Source organism: Electrona antarctica, assembly GCF_951216825.1.
Source record: "Electrona antarctica genome assembly, chromosome: 19".
Lineage (NCBI taxonomy): Eukaryota > Metazoa > Chordata > Actinopteri > Myctophiformes > Myctophidae > Electrona > Electrona antarctica.
Window position 1 is genome coordinate 37,883,177 of NC_136800.1, and position 24,087 is coordinate 37,907,263.

Below are 24,087 nucleotides of genomic sequence, written 5' to 3' on the forward strand. Positions count from 1 at the left end.
CTACTCCAGACACGCACGCACGCACGCACGCACGCGCACACACACACACTCCTTAATCAGCTCATGCACAACGGGTGCACTCCTCAAGTCCTCTCACTCTCTCTAGAGCTGTGCCTGGCACAAGAGCTGAGAGGGTGCTGCTAAAGCCTAATTATGCTGTTTACACACACACACACACACAGAGACCGGGCTGAACAGTGGGAGAACGGAGCCAATAAACGGGAGGCTCCTCCTAACATCTGTGTTCTTTCGCAGTAAGCGAGCGGCAGAGAGATGTTCTTTTCGGTTCCCGTTTGAAGCAAGCGGTGGAGCAGCGTGTTATTTCAGGCCGGCGTACGTACGGGGCCGAGAGAGTCTCGTAGCAACACTGGAGCTTGCCCACTCATGTTCTCACCTGCATGAATAATGCCTTTGGGGGATTCAACTAGTCTTAAGGATTCATACCCTCAGGCAGTGGTGGAAATAACTAAGTACATTTACTTAAGTACTGTATTTCAGTACAAATTTGAGGTATTTGTACAATTTACTCCACTACAGTTATAGGGGGAGAGCGTAGTGACGCGATTTTGGATTATTTGGGAGCCATCTTCCTGCCTACATGTAGGCTAGTAGGATGCTAGGCTACTTGGCTGTAGTTCGTAAGTTTGCTTGTCAGTGACGCTGGTGTGTACACTGTCACTGCAGTACACCATCTTTCATCTCTCCTATCTTTGACTTGTCACAACTCTTCTACTCTGGATCGACGGTGGTATTATTAATATTCGCCGTTAGAAAATGTTCGGGTGTTCTGATCTGATAGCCGCCTCCCCTCCCCTCACGTCAAAACAGTTCTCAATGTTTACATCTTACTTGACGAGAAGACATGTGGACATATCCTTATGGAACCAGGGAGAGGGGGAAAAAACCACGAGAGTGACGAGTGATCAGTCAAACATGTGTTCTCTCCGCAGTAAATAAATAATCTGTCTGTATGCGATCTGACCATTATTATTTTGATTACATGCTCGTTTAAGGACAGGTAGAGAGCAGAGCATACACATGTTTGGGAATGTTGCTGAAGGTTATGTTATTTTGTCAGCTGACACCCAAATCAAAGAAACCATACAGCGTGTATTAAATTATTTGATATCTCCGACAGTCAACGCACTGCGAGGGTACAATGGAAGCATAATTCTGACGGATGGAATGGACAAGTTAGGGTATCAAGTTTGTTATTTTGTCATCCGACACCCAAACCATACAGTGTTTATTTAATTATTGTATATCTAAAATGGTATATGTCTCCACAGTGAGGCTGGAAAATGTAGCCTAGCAGCCTACTACTATAGCCTACTATCCTACTGGTAGGCAGGAAAATGGCAACCAGAATAACCCGTTCTGAGTGAAACGCTCTGGCCCTATATGAAAACTTTAGTTACTTTGTAGATTCTACAGAACATGCATTAACCACTTCCCCTAGATATCCCTATATAGCCTACATCTGAAAATAGCCGATCTACAAGCAACAGGACGCATTGTGAGCTTGTAGTTCTAAAACTTGTGACAGGGGACATTCTGCATAATGAGTACTTTCTACTATTGGTACTTTAAGCAAATTTTTATACAAATACTTTGATACTTTTACCTAAATACATTTTTAAATACTTTTCTGACCACTGCCCTCAAGGCTGAGAGATGTGCAACATAGTGAACATACTAGGTGCAATATTACCCACGGCAGTAATGTGTGTTAACAACTTGCAGTATAGACAAATTCAGAAACGGGTCTCATGGCCACAGCAAACGTATTTCCTGTAGGTGGAGACATATCTGCGGTGTAAACAGCCAGCTCTTCTACTACATTGAATGGTAGAGTGACTGATGTTAGACTGCTCAAACGTTACTCTTTTACCTGCTTTTTACTAACACTAACTTTACAAAGATGGACAGAACATCTGGATGAACCTGTGTAGTTTATGGCTGCTCCAACAGTAGTGGCAAGTTTGGCAACATTCAACTTTGGAGAGAAACGGATTGTCAAAAAAATACGCTGCGGTGTCTGAGACCAGAGCCATATAGAGTAATGGTTGAGACGAAGCAGTGAAAGGTCCTGAAAGATACATAACGTCAGTCTTACACAATACCCAATCTTTCTGTTGTATGAACACAACAGTACTTTATACCTCATACTTTAAATGCTTAGTATGAAACAATCACACTTTCAATAATACGGTAGGCTAGTCAGATCATGTCACACGAGACCATTTCCAGCAAGATGCTCAAAAGTATGTGCCTTTTTGTCACCGAGGCTGCATCCTCTCATTATAGGCAATACATTCTAATATTTGAGTAAAGTTGTGTTTTTGGCCACATTGTAAAGAAGATGTTTAGCTTTACACAAACGGCTGGTTATGCCAATTTCAAATGGCATTTACTGGCAATAGGATGGATGAGACAGACAGAAGTTTATAAATTGTAGATGAATGGCACTAAAATGTTCTCACTTGAATTGTAACCGTATAAAAAATGTCTGAAAAGCAAGTATTTCCCTAAATTATTTGTAGAAGAATAAAGTCCTTTTGCACACCTACAAAGACGGACAGGTGCGTCGGCCTAATGAACTTGAACAAAAGAAAAGGGGGAGACCCACACACTGCACATTTAAAAAATCACACCCGTGTGAACTGAGTGGTGTAAGGTCTTATATAGACTGATCAGCTGTGGTCTGACGTAATGTCTGACGTAATGAAATCACACCCGTGTGAACTGGGTGACCATAGCAACCATGCTCATTTTTTGGTACGAACAGACAGACAGACAAACTAACCACTGCCGTGGCTCTGTAATGAGGCGAAACTGTCTATTATAAAAGAGGGGTCTGCCTGTGAGAGTCATTTCGGGGCAAATCTTACAAACCAAAGCCAAATTTGATTTCCGTTTTACTTTCCCTCATCTTACTGATGGCCATCTGCAGGTCCGACTGTTGGATGGGACGGATAGAATCCTCCGAACCAGATTCATTTAGGGGTTGTACAAAGTCTTGGAGACACAGCAGTGCGGCCTCGCGACATATCTCTTTGAGGTCACTTCCTGAAAATCCCTCTGTTTCCTTGGAAACATCACAGAGGTCCACAGACGAATCCACCCTTTCATTGTTCAAGATCACTTTCAGGATCTGTTCTCTCTGCTTCCGACTAGGCTGTTTTATGTGAAACCTGGAGGGCATTCTCCTCAGGATGGCTGCGTCTATATCTTGAGGACGATTAGTAGCCCCCATTATAATCACTTGATGGTTGTCGTCAGTATCCAGTCCATCCCACAGACTCATGAACAGAGCTTTGATCATGGCTGTGCTCTCGTGATCCGAAATGGAACGATTCCTCAAGAACGAATCTATCTCGTCTATGAAGATAATCGAGGGCTGTAGTTTAAAAGCCAATGTGAACACAGCAGTAGCCAGCTTCTCTGATTCGCCGTACCACTTGTCCGTCAATGTAGATGGCTGCAGGTTGATGAAGCGAAACCCTGCCTCCTTGGCTGTCGCCTTGGCGATGAGCGTCTTACCACAGCCAGGGGGGCCGTACAGCAACACACCTTTAGGTGGTTTTAACAACTTGGAGCCTTTAAACAGGTGTTTCTTCTGAACAGGAAGGATGACTGTGCCTTTTAGCGCCGTTATGACCTCATCAAGACCAGCAATGTCACACCACGTTGTATGCATACCGAGAGGGTCCACCAGAAGAGCTGCTATGATCATCTCGTAGTCTGACAGTTTAACTTTCTCAACCCCAGTCTGACCCATCAGCTTCTCTGCCCGTTTCTGAGCTTCCACTTTCTTCTTCCTGGTGGGGTCGATGGTGTCTATCCATCTGAAGGCGAGATAGGTGAGGGCTCCACATATGGTAAGCATGAAGAGATGGCCCATGATGGCCTCGTTGCGTCCCAGATGTGCCATGTTGTCTCTGCTGAGAATCGCACCTCGAGTTATCTCCTACCACGCACACAATGACTCGTCACGTCCGTGTTGCGCTAGTAAAGTCAATAATAATACACACAATCTCAAAAATACTTTAACTGGGAACTGGGCCACTACACTAGTGTCCAGTAAGAGCGTAAACAGCGATGTCTGACCCCACGCTTCAGGAATAGTACCCGCCTATTGTTAGTTCAGAGGATGGCACTGTGGAAGTTGAGGGGCTCCCTTTGTAAACGATTAAGACTTTAGGATCCTCTTGTAAGCACCAAAGGTTCAGGAATGCATACTACGTTTTTGGCTCACACTGCACTTCTTCACACTGTGTGGGTCTACTTTTATGCTGACCTGCTTACGTCATTACCATGAGGTATTCACTGACCTCATTTGACTTGGTCGATCACCACACCATATTACAGACTAGAAAAACTGGGTGGGCTTTCTGGCATAGTACAAAACTCGTGCACGCATCTGCCTCGTTGACGGCAGACTGCTGGGCGAGCGCTGGCGCTTTGGCATGGGGGGTCAGATCAATGTAGCCTGACATTGGGAGGGTTTGTAATTGACAATTATGCAAGTTGAACCAATGCAACACCCCCCCCCAAACCGGTTCCTCTTGAGTGAGTATAATTTAGAGGACCAAAACCAACAGGGGGAGGGTGACATCCCTCTTGGCACTAAATCACTGGTTCACCACACACACACCAGTTTGATGTTTACACTGACTAAGCAACCAGGACGCCTCAACCTCCCAGCGACCCCTTTTGCCTTTTTAAGTGCTTAAGCAGATCGGCTGGCACGCAAGAAACCGTTCAACCAAGAAACAGACTCACAAATCAACACGCAAACAGACCTGCGTGGAATTGGATTACAACACGCATACACACTGCCTTAAACACCCACGCAACGCTATAAATGAATGTGTAGGACACCTGTCCTCAAATGTTATTATTACTGTTTCTCCTCTTTGTTCTACCTATGTTCTAACCACTGCGTTGAGACCAGAGTGAACATGTCCGTCAAATGAGAGGAAATGTGTGTGCGTTGGTGCGCACGTGTGTGTGTGTGTGTGTGTGTGTGGGTGTGTGTGTGTGTGCGCACACATCTGAAAGAGAAGATTCCTTAGCGATTAGGCCAGCGATAAGGAGAGAGAGTGATAGGTGCACAGGACAGCGTCTTTCCCCTCTTCCTGTGGGCCGTAAAAGCTGTATAAACAATTCTGTTGACTCCAACTAAAACTGGTTAAAACTGGTTTTGGAGTTAGACAAAGGAAAACGCCTAATTTAGTTTGAGACCCCTTTTTAATATAACGTGTGTCACCCAAGACACGTTGCTCATTTTGGTGCTTCTTCTCCCCGAGACGCCGGCTGCCTCAGCCGGTGGGCTCTTAGAACTGCACCGCCACGGAAACCACGTACATCAGGACTTAGAGCGAGTCCCGTTTTGCTAACCACTTGTGGGTTTCCATATGAAACGATTTGATCGACTTTTCTATACTTTATACTTTAACCAAAGAAGGACGAGTAAAGTTGCACTCGCGTGCCGCGCTGGAAACTAATTTTGTCAACTTAACCCTGGTATCCAGTTTCCGAGCGCCGCTGAGGTTCCATCATCACAAAGGTTGGTCAAGGATGTATTTGATAACATTCAAGCTCCCAGAACGACATTCTTTTAATACAAAATAGTGTTCAGAACTAATGATAGGATTAGCTACCCTTTTGACGTAGTTTTGTCATTTAAATCTTAAAAGTGACGCCAACCATAGAGCCCTCCTCGCGAGAACCTCTTTCCTCTTTCCTCTTTCTTCTTCCTAAAACTATACTATCCATATTCTTTGCTACGTGTTTTAAACAGAACAAAGCTATAATTGTAATATCATTTTGACCAGATCGAATTTAATTGTGTACTACCATTGACTAACTGTCCAATCAGTGTGTAGTCAAGTTCTCTGACGACACTGTTATACTTAGTTTACTCACAAGTGAAGGTAACATCAGTAGCCATACAACTGGAGTGGACAGGTTTGTAACCTGGTGTGATGAACATCACTTACAAGTTAATGTAAGGAAAACTGAGGAGATTGTAGTGGATCCCAGGTCTATAGGTGACCACACCACGATCACCATACATGGTCATGACATCAAACAGGTCACCTCCTATAAATATCTAGGAGTGCACATGGATTGTGATATAAGCTGGCACTCCCATGTGACAAGTATGTGTGCAAAGGTACACCAACGCCTTCACTTTCTCCGTCGGCTCAGACTTTTTGGTGTAAGTAGAAACATAATGCTGATTTTCTACAGAGCTAGTATAGAGTCTATTCTAAGGTATGGTATCACCAGTTGGTTTGGAAACCTAACTGTGAAATACAAATCTGAGATCCTTAGATTAGCCAAAATGGCAGGGAAGATCATGGGTATGTCTACACCTCCGATCACCCCCCAGTTCATTTTTGAGCAGGCCACCTGTTGTACGGGTCACCGTGTGTCTTTGTTGTCTTGTATTGTGTATTGTTTTGTATTGTACTGTATTGTTTTGTATTTGTATGCTGCAGGACGGGTCCTTGGGGTCCAAGACAAATTTCTCCCTTGGGAGACAAAATAAAGAAACCTTGAACCTTGAACTCCGCTTCACCGCGCGAGTTATCAAAGGTAGGACTCACACCGGCCTGGCAAAATATATATTTTCAATGCACAACAGTTTATTTAGCTGAAGCTCATGTCTCCACTAAATACCTGTTGACGCGCTAAATGCATACAACGTGGTGTGACATTGCTGGTCTTGATGAGGTCATAACGGCGCTAAAAGGCACAGTCATCCTTCCTGTTCAGAAGAAACACCTGTTTAAAGGCTCCAAGTTGTTCACCTACATAATGGTGCCCCGTTAACGGAACTGGTTTACTGTGTTATATAAGACCCTTCGATGTGAGAGAAATTAATGTACATGTAATTGGAATCGAGGTTGTTTCTTTTTTAGAGTAAATGGTTTGATCCGCGTCTCACGCTGTGACCGTGGCTGGAACCTACAACATTACGTTCGAATACCCTCCCAATTTATCCGCAGCTTTCTGCAGAGGCTTGTGGTGTTTAATATAAGGAGCGAAATTAATAAACCAAGGGCTATCGTTTTTAACAGATTTTATTTCCTAGCGCCCTGTTGCCAATTGCTCCGGGCGTAAGCTGCTCGTGAATAGTTCTGCAACGAATCTATTTTGCCATTTAGCAGATCGATTTAATTCGTATAGTGTCATTGTGTAATGCCTATTGCTAATTTGGAGCCTGGAAATTGTCTAGAACCCATAGCGGCTCACGGGATTACAGAAAAACCATTTTAAAAGGTTTAGTATGAATTTAGACTTAAGTGTCCCCATAGTGCGTCGTTTTGAGGTGTCCGGTCATTAAATCAGGAGTGAAATAAATCTAGTGGACTGTCTGGTCGTTGGCTTGATTGCTTTTACGGGGCCCATACGGTTCAAGCAGCGTTATACTTGGTGTGACGTTGGTCAAAAGACAGTGTGAAACCATCTAATGTTCGGGGGACTCTGGCCATTGTGTTTTGCGACTTTGCGAGGTCGCCATTTTGGAAATTGGTGACGTGGGGCGTTTCCGCTGTACTTGTGGGACGCTGCTTCCAGACAGATTGCAAAATCGCCATCTTGATTTCCCCCGTCTGAACTCCGCCCTGAGAGGTGGGGATCTCAGGCCGTGACACTTGGTGTCCAGCCTACTGACACGTTGTTGTGATACAAGTAAGGCGTGCCGCCCCATCTAGTGGCCGTCGCTGGTGTCACACGTGTCATAACATTAGCTTCACTGTGTGAGCTGTAATAGGGCACATGCATGGTCGTGTGTCTTGCTGCTTGACGAAGATTAACACCTCTTAATCTTTGCACTTGGTGGGGACTTATTTTGCGTGTCAAAGTACACTCATTAAGTTCGCATATACTGGTAGCTCATTAATTGCCTCACTGCTGTGGGGACATTTTGCGTTGTTTGCTTGTGTTTGTAAACATATAGCGGTGTTGTGGTAACTCAAGTAAACCCTCTTTTACGCTCATTTCAGGCAAATTCGGTTGTGGATAATTGATTTTGTGGTGCATAAGTGAAACGTTTCTGCTATTTACGGCCTGTGCCTTGGACAAAATTGGAGCATTCTTTAAATTTGCATAGCCTTTGTTCTGTGCAAAATCAAGCTTGTTTTGTTTAAGGGATACAGGTCTTTTGTTATTCGTTTTAATCACACCCCTGCCCTAGCTTATTTCAGGCATTATCATTTGACTTTAAAATTTTAAGGTGGACTTTGGTTGACTGATCGTTTTAAAATCTTTCAGGATTTCAGTCGATTCATTGGCCCGTTATGCTCAAATGGGTTTGTTTTGAAGATTACAGTTCCAATTTTGAGATGGGGATTGACTTAATTATTTTAATGATTCATTCCGATCTCTCGTTGGACGCTGGGATTTTTAAAATAAACTCTGTTTAAGTGTGTGGTTGATGTTTTAATTGACCAGGCAATTAAATTGTTGAGTTTACTTAATTAATACCATTTTGTCATTAGGAGTGTGAATTTCAAGAGATTCAGTCATTCCTTGGTGGCATTTAAAATTTAAGGCTCGAAATAACCTTCTGGCTAAATGAGTGGTGGATCTAACAACCTTTTGAGGTTTTGATCGACCAGGCAATTAGCTTGCTGGTTTAATTGGTTATTTCCGTTTGTTTGGATGTGTGGTTGATTAAACCTTTGAGGTTTGGTTGATCAGGCAATTGACTGATTGGGTTTAATTAATTATTTTAATTTTGGACATTTACAGTTTGAAATTTTTAATTCAATTTTTTTTTTTGTGTTTATTCCCTTTTTAATTTTTATTCACTCCCTTCCTTCCTTGCAAAAGGAACTAAGGGTGTTAATAAAAAGGGGGGTTAGGGGCAGGAATAATAACACAAACGATATAGCCTTTTCACTTGTGCACAATTGTCCTCAAACCAAATTGAGGACCACAGTGCTGTTTTTACCTGAGAGGCAGCGAGGGAGCGTGGTTGTTGCATTGTTTCCTACCGCTGTCTGTTGACAGAATTGTTGCGGCTTAGAAGCATACTGTGCTGTGAGCCAGCTACACGAACAGGGAACATGGATTGTTGCGTAGCTATAAGAAAGATGCTTAGTCTGACAGACTCTGACATTCCTAACGTCGGTCAAATAGATGCAGACACAGTCCTTTCAAATCTCCAAACTTTAGCTAGTGCTCATGCTGAATCAAGACTTTACACTGAGGCAGAACGCGAGAAATTAACTGGGCATGTATTGGCAAACTTAGTCCGGTTACATGAGCTTGATTGCTTAGCAGTCAAAGCTAACGTGGAGGCAATTGCCAGGTCTCGGCAGCAGATAAAAGACTTGACTGATGAACTTGAGTTACGAGAGACACAGGCTCGCTTGACTGATATTGTCACCAAGCTAGCCACCACAGATAGTAAGTTGAATAGGGCTAAACAAGAGATCGCCGACCTCAAGGCGCAGTTTACCCAGTTTCAACAGACCAACAGTGACCTCGTGGAGGCACAGCTGGAAATAACTTGCTTACAGGGCACTAATTCCCCACCGGGGACTCCTCCTTTAGGGGGGAGAGATGCCCAGTTACGGCAAAGTCTGACTTTCCAAGGCACACCCATTTTGGATGTGGAAGGAAGGTCTACAGACAGGCTGGATACCGACGTCACTTTGTGCGAAGGAACAGACTTGGGTTTGTTGATAAGCACTGACTTCTATGATTCCAGCCTGACCATTCCGGTCATTGGCAAAATCCCTGCGTTACTGCAGCGGGACCAACGGTCCCCTGATGGGACGACGGCCCCTGTGAAAAGAGACTTTGATCTAGTGTCATTACAGGCGGCTGACCCAGCCCTAGCCCACATGATGGCGCTCCTTGCTGGGGACACACCAACACCTATCCCTGACACGGACAGGGACTCAACAGAGTATTTAACACAACTACTGGTGTCAAGCGACTACATGTCACTGAGCAATGGTCTGTTGGTGTATGCTGTTGATTCATATACTTCTCCGCGTCTAGTTATACCCCAGCACCACAGGGGGGTACTATTAAGCTTCGGCCACAACTCCCCAACTGCTGTACACCGAGGTGTCGAGGCAACCTGCGATGAGTTGTGCCAGATGGCCTATTGGCCCAAAATGTACCAAGACGTGGTTCATTATGTGAAAGGTTGTTTGACGTGCTGTCAGTTCCAACCTTCAAGTCCAACCCCGAGAACACCCTTACAAGAGAGGGGAATTATGTTCCCATGGGCAGATCTGCAGATAGATTGGATTGGACCATTTGCCAGATCTTCTCAGAAGAACTTGGCAAAGAGCATGGAGGTCAAGAAAGCCCACTATGGCAAAAGGCCCTCGCAGGACCAGCTCCACGTAAGGGGTTTGGTTCGGTGTTCCACTTTTGCTCACCAAGAGGGGATGAACAATAGGTCCCTCCCCAAATGGAAAGGCCAAGGCAAGCCAGTGACAAAATGGGTACACCGAAACCAAATCAAATTACACACGCCCCAGACAATCACCGAACTGACAGACTCTGAGACCAAAACCAAGGCGAGAGAACTCGTTGGCTGCTCTACATTGTAGAACTCCTAGCTGTGTTGTGCCTAGCCTATTGAGTTTCTCGCCTAAATAGTTTAAGCAACATAGGACCCTGTTTCCCGTGAAACAGTAAGAAACCTCCTCCCCTACCGAAACGGGATGATCACTTGGTATGTGTAACACACACACCATTAGTAATTTTGGTTTACATTTTCTTGTTTTATTATTATTAAAACGACCTCAAAGTGCCTGTGCAGAATAATGCTTCCTAAGATAGAGGGTTGACCTTTTGTTCCGTTTCCTGACTCGGTGTGAGACATGATCAAACATCAACCTCGCTAGCGGAATGAATTCAAACCTGTAGGTGCACTGGCCTGCTAAACCACCTGTGGTCACAAAATGTAGTTACTGTTTTGTTTTCTACCATTAGAGTGTGAGCCATTGCTCCTTAGTTTTTCGTTTGTTTGTTTTTACCAGACAAAATAATTATTTCCACTAGACGTTGAGCCATTTGCTCCTTATAGTCTGTTATCGTTTGAATTTTATTTTAACAAACGAAAGTATTATTTCCTCTCTTCTACTCTGGCCCTTGTTCCACTTTTCTCTTCTCTATCACCCTGGTTAGACCAGTACAACTTTATCAATAGGAGTAGAGAGCTCAGTGTAAAATGACTTAGGAGAAACCATGTCGTTTTGGGTGCATGATGTGGTCAATAACACTTTGACCTGCCAGCAATGACATGTTTTGACATTGTTGTGTTTCCCCTGGGAGTGTATGGTCGTGCTCGGGGAAGCCTTACACCCACCTGAATGACATTACAGACACTGCCTCCTGTCTCTCTCTCCCTCACATGGATGTTACCCCGCGCCTAGCGGAACCTTGCATCCGCCTGGATGACACTACAGACACTGTCTCCTGTCCGCTCTTTCTTCCCCACATGAATGCTACGCCATGCCTGGAGGGCATTACACCCAGCTGAATGACAGTGTTTTGAATGAATTGACATTGTTTTGTTTCCCCTGGGAGCGTATGTCGTGCTCGGGGAAGCCTGAATGACCTTCAGACACTGTCTCCTGTTTCTCTCTCTCATGGATGCTGCTCCGTGACTAGCGGAACCTGGCATCCACCTGAATGACAGTGTTTTGAATGAATTGACATTGTGTTGTTTCCCCTGGGAGCGTATGTCGTGCTCGGGGAAGCCTGAATGACATTCAGACACTGTCGCCTGTGCACTCTCTCATGGAATCTACTCTGCACCCAGCAGAACTCTACACCTACCTGAAACGACCGTACAGACACTGCCTTTCCTACCTTTCCCCTGTGTCACAGGTGCTATCCTGGGCACCCAAGGGAGTGCTACGAACATTGACACCACTACAGGGGAACGCGACCCCACTGTCGAAAAAGGGGCCCTATGGGCAAGACAGACACCCCATTGGCCTCAACTTGACATCTTGTCCCGAATGGAGGTCAGGATATGTAACTAGGCCAAACGAAGGTCCACGAACGTTGTCTCTTCATTTATCCTAGAGAGGGGATATGTAGCCTGACATTGGGAGGGTTTGTAATTGACAATTATGCAAGTTGAACCAATGCAACACCCCCCCCCAAACCGGTTCCTCTTGAGTGAGTATAATTTAGAGGACCAAAACCAACAGGGGGAGGGTGACATCCCTCTTGGCACTAAATCACTGGTTCACCACACACACACCAGTTTGATGTTTACACTGACTAAGCAACCAGGACGCCTCAACCTCCCAGCGACCCCTTTTGCCTTTTTAAGTGCTTAAGCAGATCGGCTGGCACGCAAGAAACCGTTCAACCAAGAAACAGACTCACAAATCAACACGCAAACAGACCTGCGTGGAATTGGATTACAACACGCATACACACTGCCTTAAACACCCACGCAACGCTATAAATGAATGTGTAGGACACCTGTCCTCAAATGTTATTATTACTGTTTCTCCTCTTTGTTCTACCTATGTTCTAACCACTGCGTTGAGACCAGAGTGAACATGTCCGTCAAATGAGAGGAAATGTGTGTGCGTTGGTGCGCACGTGTGTGTGTGTGTGTGTGTGTGTGTGTGGGTGTGTGTGTGTGTGCGCACACATCTGAAAGAGAAGATTCCTTAGCGATTAGGCCAGCGATAAGGAGAGAGAGTGATAGGTGCACAGGACAGCGTCTTTCCCCTCTTCCTGTGGGCCGTAAAAGCTGTATAAACAATTCTGTTGACTCCAACTAAAACTGGTTAAAACTGGTTTTGGAGTTAGACAAAGGAAAACGCCTAATTTAGTTTGAGACCCCTTTTTAATATAACGTGTGTCACCCAAGACACGTTGCTCATTTTGGTGCTTCTTCTCCCCGAGACGCCGGCTGCCTCAGCCGGTGGGCTCTTAGAACTGCACCGCCACGGAAACCACGTACATCAGGACTTAGAGCGAGTCCCGTTTTGCTAACCACTTGTGGGTTTCCATATGAAACGATTTGATCGACTTTTCTATACTTTATACTTTAACCAAAGAAGGACGAGTAAAGTTGCACTCGCGTGCCGCGCTGGAAACTAATTTTGTCAACTTAACCCTGGTATCCAGTTTCCGAGCGCCGCTGAGGTTCCATCATCACAAAGGTTGGTCAAGGATGTATTTGATAACATTCAAGCTCCCAGAACGACATTCTTTTAATACAAAATAGTGTTCAGAACTAATGATAGGATTAGCTACCCTTTTGACGTAGTTTTGTCATTTAAATCTTAAAAGTGACGCCAACCATAGAGCCCTCCTCGCGAGAACCTCTTTCCTCTTTCCTCTTTCTTCTTCCTAAAACTATACTATCCATATTCTTTGCTACGTGTTTTAAACAGAACGAAGCTATAATTGTAATATCATTTTGACCAGATCGAATTTAATTGTGTACTACCATTGACTAACTCCGCTTCACCGCGCGAGTTATCAAAGGTAGGACTCACACCGGCCTGGCAAAATATATATTTTCAATGCACAACAGTTTATTTAGCTGAAGCTCATGTCTCCACTAAATACCTGTTGACGCGCTCGTTCATTTGCTATGTGGTATTATTTTTGAATGAATGATTGCACACAACCAGGTGCAAGCATTTTGTAACAGTATTTCGATATAATAAATATCTCATTTTGCTGGTACAATCTAAACAAATCTCTGGACTATTCTTTGATTCCGTCTGTGTGTATTTGATTTGTTTTATATTGGGGGGAGACTGTAACACAGTATTTATTCATACCAGGTATTCGTAACTCACGTCTTCAGATAGACGTTTTTATGATAAGATACACAGTATGTACATAGTTTCAAATCGCTTCATTCCGAGTGGAAACTATGTGCATATTGACAGGCTAAGTGACTCACGTCTTCAATTGGACGTTAATGAGATGCAAGTAGATAGGAATTAAATGTGTATTTGATTCGCTGGCGAGTCGGGGTTGCATTTGATTTCTGGCTAATTGACATCATAATCTTGCCTAATAATCCCTACATCAACATGGAATGAATTCTGTACTGGCCATATAAGGAGCATGTCTTGAGTGTACAGGGTTTGATGAGGTCAGTCAGATCCACATATGGAATGTCAGAACAGGTCAGCTCCATACAGTATGGAGACCTAAAGCAAGAGTGTAGAAGTAGGTCTTCAGCTGTGCTTTGTCCCAGGTGTCCCAGAGTCATCTGCATTGGACGGATGACCTTTATATGCCACCAAGGTCAGATAGACAGGACGGCTTGTCATTGGTACAACATTGTTGTAAGGGCGACTGTGGCTCAAGAGGTAGAGCAGGTCATCCAATGATTCATGGGTCGGCGGTTCGAATCCCGGCTCCTCCTGTCTACATGTCGAAGTGTCCTTGGGCAAGACACCACCGATGTGCTGGTTGGTACCTTGCATGGCTTCCGCTGCAATCGGTGTATGAATGTGTGTGTGAATGGGTGAATGTAATGCACAATCTATGTAAAGCGCCTTGGATAAAGGCGCTATATAAATGCACAATTTACCATTTATTGTTATCAGCCACCATTACACATGTCATAACTCCTTTATGATCTGTAAATGCATCAATGAGAACGATGTCTACATTGACCTTGGTTTAATGGAATCGCTAGTCGACAGAATCCCAACCACTATAATGGCCCATAATGTACACTATGAATTATATATACATCTCAATGCTTCCCACATTATCAGTTCACTACCGTATGCTCCATGGTCAGCTATGGGGACTCATCAAGAACAACCCACTGACTTTGAGGAAATGTCAGCTGAACACCGATGGATGTTAAGCTCTCTACATCAGTCATAACACCTACCAAGACACATACATTTTTGAGCGGTGCTAACAAGTGACTTTGTGTGTATGTTATGTCCAAAAAGTCTGCCCCCAATTCCAATTCAAGTCGATGGCAAAATAAACTAGAAAGATGCAATCCTGCGGAATTGTGATTGCCTATCTCTATAGGAATATTGTTCAATTAGAAGAGTCGAGTTGGGTATGTCACCGTATACTGTCCAATCCGAATTGTGGGAAATCAGGGGGGAGAAAATAGTTACTGCAGCCGAAACCCAGATGACCTTGGGATACATCACTGATAATACGTCCCAGGTGCATCCATGCGATGTTTTTTAGTTCTCTAAACGATTTAAGCTCTGGAGTGCAATAACAATAGTCTGATTGCCTATAGGCAACCACACTAATTACTATGATGTCATGTACTTGATAGTGAGTGCAGCAGATCAACTCATCAAAGGCAACGCTCACTTCACACTGGGGTGTGATTTAATTTGCCATTTAGCTGAGCACCTGTGCAGTACGCAGTGAATTCTGGAACCCCAGAGCTATCCGCTCAGCACTGATCAAACTCATATCCCTCATCTACACATCACCTGCTTTATACAGTACAGTAGCCCGACGTGGTAAAGGATTTATGTAAGTAAGTACAGGAGGTAGAGCTCAGGAGATAGAGCTGTCGTCTGGGAGCCTGAAGATTCTGAGCCCTGAACTGCTCCCGATGAGCACCTTGCATCATGGTTGCCTGTGTGTGAATGTGTACAGTTACACATACTGTACTGTGCAACTGTGTTCCGCGGTTGTGGTGTCTGCATGTGAATGGGTCAATGAATGTGAAGTACATTCAGTCAGGCACATTTGAGTGAAGACAAGTCCATTTACCATTTAGCTGCTCATGCTTAATACAGTTTAACTTTAAGCCCATTAAAACCAGGAAAGCATCTGTGTCATTTTAGATTTTAGCGTTGGATATTCATAAAATAGCAGATATTCCTGCCGCATTGCGAGCTTGTACATCTGCTATTTTTCTTTTTATCTTGAAAGTGTTGAGAACTACTAATGTGGAAGAGATTTGTAGAATCGGCCTCAGGCCGGGTAAAAAAAACAAGGAACCACTTGTGGAAATGCTATTGCCAAAAGTCTTGTTTCAATAGTGCTATGAATATTGACTTAACCCATGTGGTACACATGTTTACACTATAACATATCCTGCGTAGTGCCTACTGTATAGTATGTTGCCAGTTTAAGAACAGTTTTAATAACCGTAAACACATCTTGTGCATTGAATGTTTATTTATTCTGGTTATATCTGTCTTTTATGCATTGTTATTCGCCTCAAAATGGCTTCCCAATCATCCTGATTGGTTTTTCCTGATGACGACCACACCCCCTATGGAGTCCACCTGTTTTTGCTCCTATATAAGTGTGTGTTTGTCCTCTGGCTTGTTTATTCCCTGAAGAAGGCCGAAACGTTGGTTTCTTTTCAATAAATATACAGCATCGTGGCTACGTGTGTGCGGCCTTTTCTTATTCTTAATTATTTACTGCCTTAGGCCAGCACCTCACCAATACTGGTGTGCGCCCTTTCCTGCTTTGTCTGCCAGTTTAAGAACACCCATAGAGAGCCACTCTAATTGTTTTGATACAACAATCTGTCCCGACCCACCAGCTCAAAGTCATGACTTTCAGTCCAAGCGTTCTTATTAATAACTTCTTAAGTGGGTTCCAATCAGTCCCTCTGGGGAATATTTTAATTTCACTCACTTTGTGTGTTTACCATTACCATTACAGGGCTATTCCAATTATAATGTGTGATGACAGAATGCTTGACAATCTCTCCAACGTAGTCTCACCTAGACACATGGAGGCTTGAATGTGTGCAGACAGGCATGTGGGAGTTCTGCAGGCGCCTGCTTTAAAAGCCGCTCAAATCCTTATTCATATTCATATTCTGGCTCCCCGCCGTGTCTCCTTCACATGACCTCTGCATCGGTAAAGAACCAGCCGTGAGTGAGGTACACGACAGCGCTTGCGCGCACACACGCACGTGCACACACACGTATGTAATACTCTACTTCTGAGGACATCAATATTTTATACTATATTTTATGAATACCATTTTTCTCCCTATCCCGAAAGACGAAAATAGGCGAAGCTCACATCATGTGATGTGCTGCGAGCTTGTAGATCTGCTATTTCCGGTGTATGACACCAGCACCAACACCAAGTCCAATTCAAGCATAACTTTAACCCTATAACCCCTAAAGCTATAGAATCTAACCCCGAGATGCCTTATCCTGACCCGACCCCCAACCTGAATCTGCCTTAACCACAACCATTTCCTGTCCTTTTCTCAAATTCTACTATACTTTTGAGTACAGAGACACAGTGTAGCATGCACACAACCGCGCGCACACTCACACGCATCCCCGATCGGAATAACACATGCACCCTGGACCATTGGAGCTAGCAAGTCTCTATTTTTTTTGTTCAATCAAATCCAATTACTTGTTTGGCTGGTACAGCATGCAGTAGCGAGGAGGGGTTGGGAGTGAGAGACGGTGCAGGGGAGGAGGGGGGGGTGTGAACAAGGCAGACCTGTAGGGCACAGATGCACGAGGAAAAGTGTCTGAAGGCACGGATGGGAGAGGTGATGGAGCGAAGGGGGCAGGGTGGGGGGTTGGATGGGAGGGATGCAGATGGGAGAGGTGATGGAGCGAAGGGGGCAGGGTGGGGGGTTGGATGGGAGGGATGCAGATGGGAGAGGTGATGGAGCGAAAGGGGGCAGGGTGGGGGGTTGGATGGGAGGGATGCAGATGGGAGAGGTGATGGAGCGAAGGGGGCAGGGTGGGGGGTTGGATGGGAGGGATGCAGATGGGAGAGGTGATGGAGCGAAGGGGGCAGGGTGGGGGGTTGGATGGGAGGGATGCAGATGGGAGAGGTGATGGAGCGAAGGGGGCAGGGTGGGGGGTTGGATGCAGATGCACAACATCGCTGTCAGGCAGAAACCTTGTATCTTCTGTTGGTTTTCGTTGCATTACTTCATCATACGGCAGTGTTGTGCAAAAGTAGATCTAAAATAGCCGATCTACAAGCTCATACCACGTTGCATCTGATATTCTTGATACTTTTGAATGTTTTTGACCATTTTTGTCTATATGCCCAAAATAGGAATTCATGCCAGGTCGAAGTGGTTAAGTCTGTCTTTTTTTTTAATAATATTTATTTTATTTCACCCCTCTTCCCTCCCTCCCCCCTCCAAGTGACTCCATCTCCAGTGTCTCTGTAACATCCTTGCTTTCTTCAGGACTACATATGGCATCAAGTCAACACTTAACAGGGGCAAAGGGCAATATCGCTTCAGAGTGTACATTTCGGAAGGAGAAAAAGAAGAAAGAGTGGGCAGACAAAAGAAAAAAGACAAAGACAAAAAAACGACAACAACCAAGAAACGAAAGTATTTACAATATTGCTGAGGGGGGTTAAGTCTGTCTTAAGAGTTGTATGCATATTATGTATTTACTATTTATATAACCAATGAAACGCTTTAACAAAAGCTTGTGACTATACCGTAAATAATAACTACACACACACATTCTTTCATTTCCTGACAAGAAGTAATGTTAAAGTTTTCTGCCCGGCATCAATGACATAACAAAATGGATGGCGTGAGAGGGAAAGGGAATGAGGTATAGGCAATCAATAGACAAATGGATGAAGTTGTGCTCAGAGAGATAGTGGTGGATTTAAGACAACTAGACTCTAGAGCCATGTGTAGCCTATTGCTGCTGGCCAAAGTGACAGCCTTCTCTCCTGTGCTGTATCCCCATCTATGTTGCTGCTAAGCTAATAAAGAGATTCCCATACATCCAAACAGAAAAGTCCAATCTGATTGTATTAAACAATGTCAAACTCACCAACATTGGAGTTGTACGAAAAGCGTATCCTCTTTCTATCTGCAATTGTTTGTTTCATGAAAATCCATCATAGATGTCATCATCCTGTCAAGAAATTCCCTGTGTACCACCTGTTTTGAATTTGCACACAATGCAGGAGGCAGCAGGAGGAGGTTTCTTTACTCAAAACGAGCACTTCCAAACTCCAACAGAGCTTGTAGATCTGCTATTTAAGCCATTTTACAATAGGGTTAGCAGCAAGTGACTACAGCTATTTGGAGATTCTTTCCTTCAAATTTCTTGGCATGGAAATGTTTGGGCACCCTACTAAAACAAATATGGTCCTTGTAAGGCACTTTGGATTAAAAGCGTACTGTACCACCAAATGACACGTGTTCAATTATAAAGAGCACAATATATGAAAGGAGTGCGGAGTTGAATGTGGAGCAATGTCGAGGCTGTGAGAGGATATGGGGAGGTTGTATAATAATAGAGCTCTAGTAGTTACAGTAATTGCATTGAAACCAGTACTTGTTCCCCATGTATTGAATGCCTGCTGAGCTAATCTACAGCTAGGGACAAAGACCTAACACCTGCTGTACGCCCAGAGAGGAATAAATACCTGCCAAGGAAAGTGCAAATGTGATGCGATTCCAGCTGAATAAACAGAGCACGTTCCCTAGACCACTCTTCTGAGGCAAATTCAATTAGTACTGGGTTCAGTGTTGAGCTCTTGCATCAGTTAAACTTTAAACAGCTTTTCAGAGATTGCAGACGGAGACAACATCTCATGTTTTCTGTGCTGGAGAAGAGCATAGTACCCACAGCGGAGTGTAGCCGCAATTTGCAACTTTTTTTTGAGTGGTGCAACCACTCCTATAGAGGGTATGCGCATGCTTAAAGTGAATGGCACATCGAGTGGCAAATCGAGTGGCAAAGCAACATGCAAAGTCAGTTTAATATTGTTTAACGTTGTTTAATGCAATCAGATAGGACTTTTCTGTGTGGATGTATGGGCTGTCAAGGCCAGAAAGTACAGTACAGTACAGTACAGTACAGTACAGTAGATTACATTACAGCACCACTCACTTCAGACGGGTCTGATTTTTTTTTATAGTGGGATGAATCTAGAGTTGCAATACCAAAGTGCTTGGTTTACCTGCGTGAGCACCAGGTGTGCACACGCAGGTAAAATGCCCAAAGAAGACGCCGACGCAGGCGACGCCCCGTCACACACTGCGTTCTATTAAACTAGCCCTCTCGCACACAAATTGTTTGACAGTCATCGGAAAAATTAAGAAAACATGGTGGCTCGGAATATGCTGTGCAATATTTTGGACAGAAAGTAAATCATAACATGTATACGGTGGATTTTTATGAAACAAAAGCTTTGCAGATTGAAAGATGATAATTCAAGCTTGGCCTAGAGCTGCAAAGTTGGTGAGTTTAACGTTTAATACAAGCAGATTGCAGATGCAAATTAGATGAACGGGGTGTCAATGTACAATATTGCAACTCTAGATTCATCCCATTATAAAGAAATCTAGAGTTGCAAATTGCGGCTAAAAGCGGAGTGGAGAGGTGGGTTTGATTAAGCTAAATTATATATTAACAGTGGGTGTGTTGCGAGCGGATTCAATCATGATCAAATGATCGCTTTTCATTACCTTTCGGAGCAGTGTGCTGAGCTGTTGCTGGTGATGTTCCACAGTGTCACTGAAAAGGTAATTTCTCCCATGATCAAATTCCTTGTGCCGGAGGGACAGTACGTGGATTCAACAGCATTTCTCCATTACATGGGGCTGATGAAGTGTGCTTCATCAGCCCCATCCATAATTGATGACTAAACTACACAGGTGACCCACAAAATGGCGGCATGGATCGAGGCACAGGTCTCCTCAGGGTCCCATTTGGGCTAAGGTCCTGTTTGTGTGGACTCCAACTACTTGTAAAGCTATACACTTCACTTGACTGCTTGGATGTAAAGTCATTTTCAGGATCTTTGACAAATTGGCACTGTTTGTTGGAGCTAACCACTAACCCAGCAGCCATCTTGGCCTGATCAAAGTAGGTGGGCGGTGGCTGATGGAAGTCCTGGTCCTCGTTGACCGCCAAATTGCAGTGGTGAAGTGGTTTCCACAATGAATTGCATTAGGGATAATTTTGTGTCATATCCCCTGTTTTACCTTTTTCCCATTCAGCGTCATTTTGTCTGGGCATGAACTCAACAACATGTTGAAAGTGTTCCATGGAGACCCATACTGACTCCATTCCATTCTTCCCATGAGTGGTGTTGAGCTGGCTGGTATTGCTTCCACTTCCATCTCGTGCCACAGAATGGATTGAGATGAGATTTGTGGACCATGCAGGCCTGGATTAAGCTTCATTCTATCGTTTGTGGAACCGTTCCCAAGCTTTGCAAACAATTATTTTATTCATTCATTCATTATCCTGTAAAGAAAATAAATCAATTTTCAGAGGGATTCACTGCTGCCATGAAGGGATACACCTGTTTGGCAATGATAAAAATCCAGCAGCATCCAAACATTGCTCCACTTTTATTGAGGAGCCCAACATGTGCATTGAATACACATCACACGCAAACACATTTCTTGTCTAGTTCTAGTAATAATTCCCCATTCATTTTCCCCATAGACATTTCAAACGGTATTTATTTAAAGACCTTAAAAACCTCAGACAAAGCCAACTGGGCAGGTGACAACTCATGACAATAAACACATTTTTGGGGGGCCGATTGAAAGACGAAAAAAGAGCAGGGTACAACACTTCTTTTGTTGTTTTTTATACAAATTGGACTCTGTTTTAGCTATTGGTAGTAAGTTACTATGTGTGCTGTTTGTGAATGAAATGCACATCACATCAGTATCCAGTAGCAAAGCTGGTATAAAGGAACAATCCAGATGGCATTGTCCACACAGTGACAAACTGGCCGCTTGTGGGCATGGCATGTCGTGAGAGTCCTTTGGAGTCCAAAGAACTCTCACAAACTCTCACAAACTCTCCAAAGTTTGGACAAAAGTTTGGACAAATAGAAATAGCTTTCTTTATGTGTAACAGAAGCTGACTGGAGGGCACAGTCATCGCGCAGTTGACAGTTTTTCACTAGAGTTTGAGCGGACGAGCTGAGGTTGTTGTTGTTTTTAAGTGGCGCAAACCACTTCCTTAAGTGAGTATGTGTGTGGGTCCCTGCCTGGCTGGCTGGCTGGGTATGTGTGAGCACGAAAACAGCATGGTTGTAACGGCCGGGCTCCACCGGGCGCGTCAGCGTCGCGTCTCCGTCACCGTCAGGGAATGTTCCCTTTTTAATCAATGAAGGGTGGCTCCACTGCCCGCGTTGACGGAGACGCGACGCGTGCATTAAAATTGAACCGGTGCGTTTTTTGACGCGACGGAGACGCAACGCGTCCGGTGGAGCCCTGGCGTAACTCTGTCATTTCCCAACCGTTTCGGACGCGGGGCGGCTCGGAATCGGGCCGGCACCCTGGGTGCGTTCCTGTGGGTCTGGAACACCCCCCCCCCCCCCCCCCCCGGGGACCCCCACATGGAGTTGCACCACTTACTTCACACGGGTGTGATTTTTTTTTATCCAAAATGAGTTAATAGCACAGGCAAACTACATATAATAAAGCATGTCAAGTTTGGTCACATAAAAAAAAAACCTCACCAACAAAAAGTGCTTCACAAGAACAATGTTGATGTAACTCAGTCTCAGAGATACACTCAAAACAGTTTTTCACGCATAGATTATCAACCCAACTTTCACACTCATGAGTTTCACTTTCACCTCACGGGACAATATGTATGAAAGTTTACACATTATTCTACATGTGTATATACACATTATTCTATGTTTCCCCATTCTGGTGTTTTTTGTCAGATTTCACACCTCCCCCAGCTGCTGACTGAATCTGAGAGAGCTTATAAGAATTGTGTTTAATTAAAACAGAGCATCGCGATGGCCCTCGATGGGTGTTGACGCCATGTGATTTCTGCCCAGTGCTCTGAATGTCAAAGCGAAGAAATTCAATCGAGCGCGGGTAAACGACGGAGAACTATGACTCTCTTAAGAGAAACATTTGAAGACAGCAGAGTAGTATCACTGAGAGAAATGGAATAAATAAAACATGACATAGAAATGCAGTGAAAATGAATGCACCACTTTTAAACCCTATATGCTTTCTTTGTGCAGGTCCATGGTCCCCTTTTAACGAAAATAGCTCTACAAGCTCATCTGCTATTCTCACCTAATGTTTTCCCCAGAATAGGGACGCCAGGATTCATGTGGTTGAATGTAGGCTGTAGTGTTCCAGGCAGAACAGCAGAGACCGCCCAAAAAAGATTTTGGCATGCAGCATGAGCCACCATATGCCCTAGCCAGTGGCCACATTATGCCCTAAATGCTCAGGGGGAGCCCGCCTTGACCTTGTCAACCTGTGTTGCAGCCACTGCAGGAGCTCTCTCCACTGGACCAAACAGCTGTCAGTGGCCCCCACACCAATGGTCAGGTAGACAGTGAAATCCAGATGATTTCTTGGAGAAATGTAGGCTATTGCTCATTCATTTGCATGTAAATGTAGCTAGGCTACTGGACAATAAATTGTCATCTGGCTTTGAACAGAATAACCCACTTTATTAACAGATGAACATTATAAACAAATAATTATAAAATTTGTTTCTTTGCCTTCTTTTTTGTTTTACTATTTTGAAAAACATTTTAAAATTGTTCAACTAGCCGATATACATCGATAGTATCGATACGTTGTGAGTTCTATTTGAACTATTCAAATCTTTTTTTCAAAATAGTAAAAAAGGGCAAACAAGTTTAGGCATATGGGGTAAGGTACTGACAAAAATAGGGCCAAGAGTCTATCAGGCACATTTCTGTGTTTAAATAACTATGTAACCGTACCTTAACTATCAATGAGTCGGCTGGCGACTGGAAGTGCAGCGGCGGCCCAAGCCGAATGCGCAAAGGTTGGATTGGATATAGCCCATTGTTCTTGTATGCATGCTGGGCCAAGCCATAGATAAAATCACACCTGTGTGAAGTGAGTGGTGCAACTCCGTGGGGGTCCCCGGGGGTACCCGGAAGTTCCAGACCCACAGGAACGCGCCTAGGGGGGCGGGCTGATTCCGGCGAGCCGCCCCACGTCCGAAACGGTTGAGAAATGACAGAGTTACCGTGTGGGGGGGCCTTATACTGTACTGTCACTGTACTGTACTGGCACACCCGAAATCATCATATATACAGTTAATATGTGTGTGTGTGTTTGTGTTATGTTGCGCACAGGTGGTGAAAAACAGCATGCTA

At 44.2% G+C, this 24,087-nt stretch overlaps 1 protein-coding gene across 1 annotated transcript; it reads right to left on the minus strand.

Moving 5' to 3' along the window:
• Positions 1 to 2,887: 2,887 nt before the first annotated feature.
• On the minus strand, positions 2,888 to 3,934 carry LOC306943140 (outer mitochondrial transmembrane helix translocase-like; the record flags this gene model as incomplete). The annotated part of the gene is made up of 1 exon (XM_079529342.1): positions 2,888 to 3,934. The coding sequence occupies one exon, from the start codon at positions 3,932 to 3,934 to the stop codon at positions 2,888 to 2,890; it is 1,047 nt and encodes a 348-aa protein (XP_079385468.1).
• Positions 3,935 to 24,087: the final 20,153 nt, after the last annotated feature.